The sequence below is a fragment of the Triturus cristatus genome, chromosome 8 (assembly GCF_964204655.1).
Source record: "Triturus cristatus chromosome 8, aTriCri1.1, whole genome shotgun sequence".
Classification (NCBI taxonomy): domain Eukaryota; kingdom Metazoa; phylum Chordata; class Amphibia; order Caudata; family Salamandridae; genus Triturus; species Triturus cristatus.
In genome coordinates, this window is record NC_140591.1 from 279200457 (window position 1) to 279214080 (window position 13624).

The following is a 13624-nucleotide window of genomic DNA, read 5'->3' on the forward strand; positions in this document are numbered from 1 at the left end:
TGCAGTTCCTTTCTAAAGAACCATGTGGCCTGTACTCTACATTAAGAAATGATTGATTTTCACTATTTTATCCTTCCTCTCCCTCAAAACACAGTTCCCTTGGTCTTGCAATTGCACCACGAGTGAGATTTCTTCAGAAAGCCCAGGCCCAGCGTTCAACTGCAGATCATGCAGAAAAAGGCAAATCCGTGGAGATGACCAATCGAAGTAAAGAGAGCTCTTCAGTCAGTGATGATGAGGTGGAGGAATTTAGAGCACGCTTAAACTTAAAGGCTGCAGACCAAACAAAAGCTGGACAGTCGGAGGCCACCTTGGCTAGTCCATCCTGTGATGAAGAGAGCGATGGGCTAGAGGATGACTCAGAAGAAGAGTCACTTGATCGTTCTACAGATGATACCACTTATAACAAGTTAGTATCCCTACAGCTATTAGATGACGACGATGAAGAAGATGCTCGGGATCTTGACCTCCTCACAGTCAAACGCAGGGATGTTTTTGGTTTGAATACTAATGATTCTTCCATACAGGTACGTGGATTTAAGTTTTTTATTACAAGTACATTTATTTTCCTCTAATATAGATTGTTTCCATTATTTTATGAATATTGTGTTAGCTGCTTATTCAGATGTTAAACAAATGTTGCCATCTTTTTCAGTTTTGCACTTACCTGTTTATTTGAGTTTCAAATATAGCACGGAACATGTTTAAACACAATAGCCATGCATATGATCAGTTAAAGGAGCATAGCCATGGAAACATGATCTGGTCATACAGTAATGGCCCATTCACAAAGGTACACTTGTACATTAGTAAATGTATACACGTAAATTTACTGTTACACTTTTGAGTAACTTCACTACCGTGGGCAGTTCACCACTGAGAGTGTGAAGTTACTCCAAAGTGCAGACTTACATGTTCCCACCCCCTGAAATAAGGAGTCAGTCAAAAAGTCAAACACAACCATAAAGTTATACTAGTAGTGGCTTTTGTTCTGAAAAATTTGGCTGTGAACGCCACTGTTGGGCCGAGCATGGTAAGGAATAGGGGAAAGTCTAATATTTTTAAGGTAAATATTGATGTTAATTTTATATATTTAGTTTACAGGTAGAATATTATAAAATATTGCAGCATTACCAACTAAATTTTAAATTAAAAATGTAATTATTTTGAATATATTAAATTTAAAAGAAACTTCTTTTTTTCTGTAGTTTAATTTAAAAAATCCACCTAAATCAAAAACATGCATTTAAAACTAAGTAAGTTGTATATAGACTTAATCAACAGTAATTTAATTATTTTTTAATAAATATAAATGTTACATTTATTTTAAATTTAAAAAAGGGTCAAAATATTTTAATACAGTAATATTTGCTTTACTTTGATCATTTAATTAAATAAAATATGCATTTATTTAAACAGTTTAAAACCGTTAATTGATTTTAACGTTATTTTCAAGGGGTGTTATTTAATGTCCCAAGCTCCATTATTTTCTATGGGAAGGGTGTTGCAGTACCAGTGAGAGGCCATGGGTGTTACTGGACTTACTCCAGCTCTGGGCTGGAGAATATTTACAACTGTTTTGGGTCGTTTTTGACTGTAGTAACTCGATGGCATTTTGTAAATAGGAATGGGCTTACTCTTTTGTGGGTGGGTACATGTCCATTCCTAACCCTACCTTAATGCCTCCTTACTCCTACCTTAAGTCCTCCCCATTAGTAGTAATTAAAATTGGGGGTGGTGGTGGAGGAAAACCCCTCACATAGGCTTGTGAATTGCGTTTTGTAGTATGTTTAGAAGTACTGTTGTAGTCTAAACTTTATACAAAATGCAGTTTATGATTGGCCCCATATAGTTTTAGCTGTGTAACAGTCAGTAAAAGAAGTTGCTTTACACAGAGGGTTCCCAGTGACTTCAAATAAGCAAAGCTACAGTGAACTGATTTGCTTGGAACCACCACTCCACTATCTGCCTCAGGTCTCTAGAGACAGAGACACTGCTATCCTTCTTTACGGCCATTGAGCCTATAGTTTTCAGTGCTTTGAAAGAATGAATCTAAACTTGTACAGCACACTATGACCTCACCATGATGCTTGGATTTGCATGATTGTGCAACAAAAGTCAGTAGCTTCTAAACATCACAAGAGGTTCAAAATATTTCGTTTTTAAGGCTTTACATAATTTTCAATGATCAGGGATGGTGCAAAAATGAAGGCAGCATTTTAGTGGTTTTCTTTGGAGGATATGAAAAGAAACTATCAATATTCTAGACCGGCGAATGCCGGCAAATGTAAAGTAGGCTGTGCTAGAATGCAGTGCTACAAATGAGGACAAATGAAGCAGGTCTTTTTCCGCTGCCTGGGTTTAAGGCAAAAGCACAACACTTTGAACATTGTGCGTTTAAGTATGGGCTATCAAAGCAGAACAGCAAGATGTTCAGAAATGTATTTCTTCCATGGAAGACCCTATACTAATTAGCAGTCCGATTTAAAATAGTCTGCATCTGTTGTAACATTTATTTGGGTAGTCCCACATAAACAGTGTTACCATAATCTAGTCTAGATGTAATAACAGCTTGTGTTATGGATTTTGTACAAATGGATGGTAAAGTGCTACATTTTCCTCTAAGTATGCAACACCAGAGAAAAGATAGATGTCAGTGATGCTAGTTGAGGTTTGAAATACCAAATGCCAAGATTTCAGGCTTGATGTTGATTGACCTCAAAGAGAAAGAGCCTCCGAACATGAGAATGAGCCTCCGAACATGAGAATGTCTGTTTTCTCACAGTTCCATATGAGATAGTGATTGATCTTCCAAGTAAGGTCGATAAGGCACTTGTGGAATGTTCCTGAAAATGATTGATATCATCTTGATGAATATGCAAATTAAATTATGTCTCATCCGCATAGCACTAAAAATTGAACCATGGGACCTAAATGGGACTCAGGCAGGAACCCTTTGGCACACCATAAGTCACTGTACGACAGGATGAATGAAAAGAAGGAAGGACCGGATGCTTGTTCCCTATCACAAAGAAAAGAATTGAAGCCATAGCAAGGCACTATCTTGAGCCTCTGTCTCTTTTAACAAGCTAGTAACATAGATTGTGAGATAATGTCAAATGGGACTGAAAGGTGGACTTCAGAGCAGTAAATAACTGGGTTTTTGAATCCATGGTTTGTGCTAAAGTCTTCAAATGGAAGTTGTACACTACAATCTTGTTAGCAAAAGTTATATACTGGCTCTTCTCATGAGCTGGTGCAGAATTGAGAAGTTGTTAAAATAGATGGCCGACCTCTTCTGATGACTTGAGTCACCAGTAAGCATGACAGAGGTTGTGGTTTGGGGTACTGTAAAGTAGTCATCAACAGACAAGTTGAGTCTACTGTTTGGATGGACTAGAAGAGTAATAACTTAGACTAATGATGGAGTATATGTTGGTGCAGCTGTCTGGTGTTCCCTCACAACAAAAGACAGTATGTCCTTTGAACAGTTTGGTGGTGTTAAAGTGAAAGTTGGTCTTACTATTGGTTTGGGGTTGTTTGATACTGGTCAGCGTCACAGTTCTGAAAGCATGTCAATTGTATTGCAGCTATGTATCATATTTAAGATATTTCTATTTGACTACAAAAACTTGTATTTAAAGTGGTCTAACCTTCAGCATGGCCTACTCGTGCCTAAGCGGCTGGTGTTCTTCAGTGAATGTTTGAAGTAGTGTTCCTACATTTTCATGGGGGATTGATCATTGTTTCCAACTTTCATTTTTATTATTTTCGAAAACTTAAACGCGTTTTCACTTTGTAATACAAATTCAGTTTCTTGAAGAAGACCAAGTCCTGTTATGTGAAATACAGTATCTTGTGGCCATGCATATTCCAGGTTTGGGATCTCTTCTGTTGGTGCGTGATGCATTTGACTTGCTTTATTGTGATGCCTGATGTTGAACAACCCTTTGTTGACTTGTCAAATTTTAAATGTTATTTCAAAACCCATAATGTCATGTACATGTTTCAGGGTACAGTGTAGCCACAGGCTATATGAACACTAGGTGGGATGGGTTGATGCGTACATTGTTGGAGAGAAAGACTAATGCTTCAGTGTAGGTATGTGAGAAGTGCTAGAAATAAATTGACCTAACGTAGCACAGATAGTTAGGTTGAGATGCTACGTAAATCAAAACATATTTTGTCTACACCTTCTAATATTAAACCATAAGAAATTATTTATGTACAGTGTTTGTCATCTCCACTTTTAATGAACTGAACATTGCCACGTTACCTTTGCCTTGTCAGTCTGTAAATCTGCCATAGAGGATTGGGGGTTATTTAGAGTAAGGTGGATGGAGGATATCCTCCAAAACTGATGGATTTCCCATGTTACCAATTTAGAGTGTATACAAGGGCCTACATTGATATACATTCTAAATATGGTGGGCGAGTTATCGCCCAGCATTTGGCAGATGCCACAGTTCAGCAGTTCTTTACATTTTCCCTACTGTGAACCCCCAAAGAATAAGTACTGGATGCTTCCACGCCCTCACCCACCCCTAAGCAATTTCTATGATTTCAACCTAAAACACACACAAAAATACTGAATCAATTATACATCAAATAAACACAGGGTTTATGTTATTTTATTGAATTCACAAACAAAAAGATACAAAAATGTATTTAATCCCCATAAATTTTAAATAATTTTAATGGGAATGTTGAAGCATTGCAGTATTTGGATCTATTTCTTAAAGATGAAGCAATATGGTAGACTGTAGCCTGTTCCTTTTTTCCTCCTAATGCATGGTCTCCTTATGTTGGTGTATATAAGTGCTTTAGTTGAGGCCGCAAATTATACATACGAGATTGTTTAATAATGTATCTGCACTGCTCCTACTAATCAAGCTGTTGATACCAACTTGATTTAAGCTCCCATTTTAAATTCCTTCACATTTGTTAAGCATTTTGTAACTTTCAATTTTACTTTGTGCTGTTTATGTAGATATACTTTATTAATCTGCTAAAATTGTGTAATTGTCTAAACAGTTGGACCCCCCTTGAGTAGGTGTTGTGGACCCCAAGGGCCTAATGAGCCCAGGTTAGGAACTGTTGCCTTGGTTCATTGTGTGCTTCTAAATGCTCTAGAGTGAGCAGTGGTTGTATGTTAGACTTTTTAGTTCCTCAGTCTCAGTATTGAATATATTGATTCTTACATGCTACAGCCGTAAGAAACCGTATAGAACAACAAACTGTTTATTTTGAGGCAGTTGTGCTTAATCAAACAAAGTATGGATAGATTTGACAATTTAAAGAATTCAAACTCAGCTATCCTCATTCAGCCTGTGTTCAATGAAGCCTAGTTCTGACACAGTGTTCTCTCTAAATCATTGGTGTGTGACCTGGAGTCATCCTTATTTTTAGATTTGTGGCTAATTTATTCTTCTGTATACTTAATATGAATCTAATTGTTTTAAATGCAGAAACATGTGCCTTTAAGCCAAACTACATGAATGTGGTTGGACATTTAACAGGGTCACCTGACTGACTTTTTTCAAGCAATTAGTTCCTGTAGGCTTAAGTGTTTTGACTATATTTAGAAACTAAAGCTGATCCTTTAAACCATTAATAAATCCTTAATAATAATTTAGTATCTTATATGAATGATAAATGCATATGATTGATAACTGTGAGGTTGAAAGGTGTGTTTTTTCCACACTCTTTGCAATATTTTTTATGTTCTGAGAAAACATCCTGATGAAATTAACTTGATGTATCTGTGCAAGTGTGATAACTCTCATACAAATGTGCAGGTTCCTTCTTGAAGCCAATATTGCCCAAGGCAAGTCAAAGCTGTTGCTTCAGTTTTGCCCCTGTGCATTACCGTCCACCCTTTAGAAGATCCACTATTCAGAACACGGAGCAAAAGGGGGTAATGCTGCATGTTTTCTGGAGTTCTGAGGTGCAAAACTTGGAATCTTAAGATTTTATCCCGCACAAGGTTTTTAAGATGTTAACTAGCGAAGTTTGTGTAGAATACCTTAGATCGCAGTAAAATTAGTGCACAACTCGTAATGCCGATTCTGGCGCAAAATTCTGTTTTGCCGGTAGTGACCAGCTTGGAATGAGAGACTTGCGGCTGGTTTAAAATTTCCATGGTGGGATACTCCTTCAGAAACATGTAGACTATTCTGTTCTGCCTAATTAAAATGTATTATATCCTATGGCACATGGAATACGGCTGATTCTAAATCAAGTCCTCCGTGTTCTTAGTTTGCACTTGTATAATTACATTGTGTGCTGTTGCATTTGCCGCCCAGGTACGTGAAAAATGGAACACATTTTGGCCTTCCGCATCTCGCTGCTTTTCTTGCTGCATGCTGTCGAAGATGCCAAAATTGTTCATTGGTGTTAACCTGAGTTGATGGGTTCTCGCTGCCAGTGCAGCAGCGCGTCTCATTGTAATTCTCTGTAGAGCTAATACAAATCGTTACCAGTGCTCTTGACGGCAATGTAACACTTTGGGGCCTGAATTTTACTTTTAGTAAGACCTTTGCGGCTGGGACGTTATCCAATGACTGAAAAAGCTTCTTGGGCTTATTTATAAAGCTTTGTTTAACTCTTCATGCAGATACATTATTCCTCTGCCAAGATTAAATCAGAGTTTTAATGCTTCAATATTTTCACATCCTCTTCATTATGGGTTGATAGCTTGCAGAGCAGCATTTATAGTGCTAGACTCTAAAATACAATCTTGTAGATGCCTAAGAACCTTTTTCATGGGCAGTACATACTGCATATTTCTATAAACACAGGTATTTTGTGTTGTAAAGAAACCGGGATATTGTAAGACTTCTGGGATGTTCTTGTATATTGGGTCTTGCTGTACTTTACCTTCCTTCTTATATCTAGACCAGGCTGATTGCTTAATGTCTTCTATGGTTTTGTATTTACATGTGTAGAGTCTCATATCCCCGATGAGACCTGGAACAGAATCCCACTGTGTGGGTAGCATGCAACTCCTGTGGTTGTGTTTTATTGGAAGAGTGTAGATGTACAGCATGGTCTGTATGAAAAGTGTTTTACTGTTGTGCATGATGAACAGAGGGGTGTTATTATTGCATCATTGCAATCTTGTAAATGTGCCCAGCTGGGCAAAGAGCAACGAAAGAAACATATGCATTTGCTTGTCATGTTCTAGTTTTACAATGCTCTGTTTATCTATAGGCATGGCGCTTTCCTCTTTTTGGAGGCTGCCACGTCTTATATCTCAGTTCTGTCGCAGTGAACCTCAAAATATTTATATTAATTTGTATGGATGTGTGAACTCTAAGACTAATTTTAACTAAGAAAACAATTGATTACTTTCTGAGCATCTTGAGGACTGGAATGTCAAATTTCAGAGGTTATAACTCTTCACTCTCCAGGATACTCTTTTAAAGGAGACTCACTGTGGTTTAAATAAGAGCTGCGCACATAGTCCCTAAAGCAACCCCGCCCTAACCTAAAAATGAGGAGCAGTGTGCAAAGTCCCATCAGCAGCAATGCTATGACCCTTAATCACATCCTAGGCTCATGCCAAGCTCCTCTGTATGCCGCAGGCGCTCAGCGGTGCCTGTCAGAGGGTTAAAAGGCTCCTTTCCAACATGGCTGCCAATCTTGCTGTTCGTGAAACCATCTACCTTGTTATATTTAGACTCCCTTTTTTCATTTTCTTAGTTTCCTTGTGACTTTAGATGATGTTTCATATGCTGGTTCCTTAGAGAGTTTCTTTCCAACTGCTTTCTTCCACACATGTTTTAGTTCTGTCCTAAAGACAGCTGTCCCTCCAACATCTTGGCAACTAAACAAACGGTAAAAGTGACATTGTAGTTAGGTATTGTAGTAAGAGATTAGTTTACATTAAAGAAACCCCAAACTTTAACTGAAAAAGCAAACATTAATGTTTGCTGTTAGTTCAGTGTTGAAAAGAGATAAAAACGGACATTTTAAAACCAATGAAATTCACGAGTTAAAATTTACTGAGCTAACTTTAACTTGTTCCTGCGCCATGCCTTGCATATAACTTTACACATGACTTATTAAGTGACATCATTGATATCTCATCTCATGTGTTTGAGGTAAGCCTCCCTTTTCAAGTATCATGTAATTTTATGCAAGTGATAATAAGCAGCGATTAAGTCCTTGTCAGTCGAGTGCTTATAAGAGAACTTTTGTGATACTGTTCCACTGAACAAGACAACTGGAAGGAAAATGATGACTTCAGGAATTTGTTATTGATATACAATCACAGTAGATCAGTGACCAATCCATCAAGACTGATGCCTAAAATAAGGCTTAGTTATCAAGAGAAGAGCACTCCTGCTAAAGAGATATATTCACTCTCTCACTAGCAGCTACATCACACTGAGTGCGTTTCAAATTCTGTTTTATACTTCTGCCTGCTGATTCCTCACCTTTTGAATATCCCCAGGAGAGCACCAGGTTTGGTATCACTCACGCTCAAGGTCAGAGTCAAGGTTGTGTTGCTCTCCTTCTGTGAAATACTCTGAGAATAGTAGGAAGCATAAGAAGAAAAGAAGACATGAAGACTTCTCTCTCAAACGCTGCTGCTATAGCGGTAGGTCACTTCGTCAGTCTGCACTTCCAGTGGAGTCCTTGTCTGAGTCAGAGCCGGTTATTATCACACCTCTACTGACTCCGAACCTGGCCCCAGGCCCAGACTCAACTTCTGTTCCAGTCCCAGACTCCTTGCCAGCTCCTGACCCAGTGTTGTTTTCAGTGTCATGCTTGCAGCCTTCCTGGGTTACATAGAATTTCCAGCACCGATCCAGTGCAGTTCTTACTTTCATAATGGCATTGTTTTAGAACACTCCGGTTCCCTCTGTTGTCCCTTTGGGCCCCCTTGGAACCAATTAGGATACTGCCGGTGGGATTTCCCTTTGGTGCCAGTCAGCCTCAGTGCCACACCCTGGCGCCCAGTTTTCTGCCTGTCCGTGCTCCACAGTTGCCACTGGTGCCTGTTGTGATACCGCTTATGGTACTGCCATTCACACTAGCTCCTCCTCAATTTACTAACCTGCTGTCAAAATCAGTACTCATGCAATACAGAAACAAAGTGCAGTATGTTGGGGGAGAGCCAGGTACAGGGAAAGTATCCAGTCTATTTCTGCGCCAAGAAAAGAATATTGGCAGACAATGGAGGATCTATTCGGGTCAAACTCTCATCCTATCCAAATGCCCCAAATAATTCCACTCGATAATAACAGCAGTGAGGCAGCCAGATTAATTCCTTTTGCTGCCTCAGGTGCCACAGACTACTTGGCACCACAAAATTCCAGTGGTCTGTACAGATCATCAGACATGGACATGAACATGGACATTGAGTGTCCTTTGGGGCCAGTATCTCTGGAGGTGGCCTCATTCCGTGGTGTTCTGAGGAAGTCCGTAGAAGTGCTGGAATTGCCACAGCCAACAAGGGGACCATGTTAAGTAAATTTTTAGAAAAATTTCAACCTGCTTCAACGGCACTCCAACCCCTCCTCCCATTTAATGACAATCTCATTAAGCCTATTAAAGTGGCATGGGACAAACCAACGTCTGCCTCTCCAGTCAACTGGCTTATTGCCCGATGTTATAGTATAGTATCTATTCTTTACACTCGTCATTCACCAGAGAATCTAGTAATGCAGGCGTCTTCATGCACTAAGCAGAACCTGGGGGAATTTCCCATTGCATCTCCGACACGGAATCCTAAAAGGTGGAAACCATGGGAAAAAGGTACTTTTAGTCAGGAACTTTGCACAAAGATCCTTGAATCCCTCAGGCCTCCTTGTTGGATATACCCATGTGCTTTGGGAGATGGCAGCTGTGGTGATGCCAAATCTGTCTGAGCATCTGAAGAATTACTTTGCAGAGTTGGTCAAGGATGGCTAGGGATCCTCTCTCCAGGCCATTAGGGTAAGGGTGGCCATGGGGCCTTCCAATGCACTAAGGCCTTATTGGCTATGTTCCATGGACCATTCAGTGGATGTTCAAGCTATCTTGACAGTTCTTGCCTTCTCAGAAATAAGGAGAATTCAACCCTGGAACGTTGTAAAACAAGAAGACCAATTGCCAGATCGTTAGGCCTGACTTCCCACAGACAGTATAGAGAGTCTCAGGGCTACTCCAGAGGACTTCCTTTAAGCCAGCACCATCCTTCCCAACCTGTCCAGCACTGTAACCAATTTCTTAGGCAATACAAAAGCAGTGGCAAGCTTATGGCTAGATAAGCTCAGCACACCTCCTCCTCCCCGGCACCACCAGGAAAACTACTTTAGTAGCCCCTCAAGGGAACACACATAATCGCTTAGAAAGTTGATATTGTCCTTTACACTGGCCTTGGGAAGCCATTATGATGGACTAGTGGGTCTTACAGATTATAAAAAGAGGCTATGCCTTTACCTTCCATTAGGCCCCTCCTTGAATCTGTCCCCCTAAGTCCTAGGATCATCTTCGGATTCAGTAGCATGTGGTGGCAGCCCTCTTGAAGAAGGTAGTGGTGAGGTTGGTCCCAGAGTGGGACATTGGTTAAGGGTGCAATTCCTCGTATTTCCTGGTTCCCAAGAATGATGGTGATCTGCATCTGATACTAGACCTCAGGAACATGAACTAGCACCTTCTCAAGGAAACATTTTAAATGCTTTCCCTGGCTGGGGCAATTTTGGGCTAGAAGAGGAAGACTGACTGTAACCCTCGACCTGCAAGACGCATATTCCCACAAACCCATCCTACAGTTGCACAAGAGGTATGTGTGGTTCATGGTGTTTCTGTACTTCGATGATTGCCTGCCCAAGGCTGGCTCGCTCTAGCTGGTATTTGACCTCCTGAAGGCTGCAGCATTCCTGCTGTTCTACTTGGGCCTTTCCATCAACCGGCCCTATTCTCACCTAGAGCCCTCTCAGTAGCTCCTGTTCATTGGGGCAGTATTGGACACAGCATCTTTACCGGGCTTCCCGTCCTCCCCAAATATTAGGACCATTCAGGAAATTATTCTGATGTTTTGCAAGGGATCTCAAGTTGTGATCCTGACTGATCTTCTGCTAGGTCTGCTGACTTCATGGTTTGTACTAGTCACACATGCACACTGGCACATGAGAGCCCTCCAGCGGCGCCTCTGTATGAAATGGTTCCAACATCTGGTGATCTGTCAGACATAATCAGGATCCCCCAGACACGTCAATGGACATAGTTTTTGCTGACAAGGCTCTATCCTGGATCAATTCTTACTTGCATAATGACTTTCAAGCCATTCTTCTGCCCCCATTTAGGTCATCCTTCCTGCCCCTCTCTTCCCGAGTCCCAAAGGGTTCCTTACTATGCCCTACTTTATTTAACATCTATGTTGCGCCTCTTGCTACGCCTATTTGTTCATATGGTTTCTCATTTTCAACCTGCGCTAATGATCCGCCACTCCTAATTTTGCTTGACTCCTGCTAGCCATATCTTTGCATCAAGCTACTTTCTAGTCTCTCTAAAGTTTTAGCTTGATGCACTGGAATTCTTTAACGGTCAATACTGACAATACAGAGATTTTTATCATTGGGAAAGACCCCTCAATCTTGTCTTGTGATTGGAGGCCTTCTGAAATTGCCTCATCCAAAACTCCTGTTTCTGCAGTCATAAAGTAGGATTTTCCTTTTGCTCAGTTTCTCTCTCTCATGCCCCTCAGATTGCTAAGGCTTCTTCTCCTGTATTCATCACCTACATCTTAATCATACAACGGTTCCTCTTTCCTTGCGCTCAGCTTGTCAAATAGTGGTTCAAGAACTCTTTCTTTCATGACTAGATTACTGTAACTTTCTTAATCTCGGTCTCCTGGCATCCGCCCTCTCTAAGCTATCCAGAATTTGGAATGCTGTAGTTCATGCTACCTTTCACTTATATCATCTCTCTCACACTATTTTGCTTCCTTGCATTGGCTTCCCATTCTTAGTAGAATTAAAATCAAATCACTCTGCTTGTTACATTGGGCCTTTGATCACACTGCCCCAGATTTCTACAACTCCAGTTTATGCACAGTAGGAATATGTGATCACTCAGACCATCTCCTCAATGTTTTCTCTCAATTCCCAAAATTCGCAGTCTTTTCGCAAGAGGTCATTTCGGTTCCTACCTGGCAGCTAAAGCATGGAAAGGCTCTTTCGCTACCTCTTCCCCAGATTGATGACCTCTTGTCTTATCAAAAGGTTTTAAAGACCTATGTTTTCTCTGCTTCATCTTATTATCTTAGGTGAAAGATTCTATTGCCTGCTAGGGCCAGGATGCCCTTATGGGGTGATGGTGCGTTTTACAAGTTGTAATATAACACAGAGATTACATGGCATTGAGGGGATGCTAACAAAGGAAGTCTATTGGTAGGTTACATTTAAGTAAGGCAAATGGTGGAAGAATGAGAGGAACAGTTTGTTATCAGAGGAAATGGAAATAAGGGGTCTTTTGAGCTGGAATGGTGGAAAAAGGGAAAGTTTGAGATGCTGGCGTCAGCAATTCCACATTCATAGACCACATAGAGAAGGTATGCTTCCACACATGTTCATTGTGCAACAGTGGAACTTCACATATGCCTGAGATGGAGCTGAGGGCCGTGTGATATGCTCTAGAAATGTTAATTTTAGTTTTGAGGTAGACCTTTTTTCCTCTTTTTCCAGGAAAAAACCTTTTGATCAGACACTATGTTTGATGAGGAGTTACACTTGGTGAGGAAGAATGCGTAGTTTCATTAATACTCTCTTCTGGGCTTCTCAGGCTTCTCAAGGCAGAATTACTCTGAAAGCCTTGCGATTTAGCACAAGGGGAGAAACAGTTGAAGAACCCCTCCACATTCGCATAGCTGAGATGGTTCTGGACGTAGGGTTGACGTTTTTTAAGTATAAGGTATCTGAAACTTAAGTATGAATGCAATCGAAGCAGAATCTGAGTTTATGGATGCAGGGAGTGGATGACACTTTAATGTATAATAGAATATTAGCATCCTATTGAGCTGAATATTGCTCTCAGCTACTCCATAATGATTAACAAAATGGGTTTGAGTATTTATCTTGGTGTTAAGTGGGTGAGTGAGGAACATATGAACGAATCTGTGTGAAAGGAATGATTGTCTCCCAAAAGAAGTAGGAATAGAACCATCTGACATAAGCTTCTGTGATGCCCAGGCATGGGAAGGGGTTCAGTTGCTGCTTAGTAGCATTGTTCACTACTTTGTAACAGCAGCGTTCAAATAGGTTGTGATGGTCTAGTGATGTTGAAGCTGTCTGTCAACCACTCGCTCTATGAAAAAAATGTAAGTGATTGTTTGGGGTGAATGGAGAGCGCATAGTATACAAGATACGTTTTTTAGTAGGAGAAGGATTTTTCCTTATTTCAAAGAGCTTGGGAATGTGAGGAGAGAGATTCTGAACATGTTTAGAAGTGGTGTGAGTGCATTCTGTGGTACGGATTTTGATTGGATGATTGAGAAAGATGCTTCGAATTATTTTTGGATACTATTCAGAGAATGAATTGTCAGTGGTTTGGAGGAGGGCCACGAGGGAGTTTGGTGAAAGGGATGTTTTGGGCTGAGGAGCATGGTTTTTGTAAGAAGTTGGCTAATTGGTTG

General features: G+C 40.3%; 1 protein-coding gene across 1 annotated transcript in view; it reads left to right on the forward strand.

Moving 5' to 3' along the window:
- Positions 1-13624, forward strand: part of DDX10 (DEAD-box helicase 10) — an 867511-nt gene that overhangs the window by 257642 nt on the left and 596245 nt on the right. The window contains exon 13 of the mRNA XM_085621530.1: positions 95-527. Within this exon, the coding sequence (XP_085477656.1) occupies positions 95-527 (433 nt within the window). The remainder of the gene's footprint in view (positions 1-94; positions 528-13624) is intronic.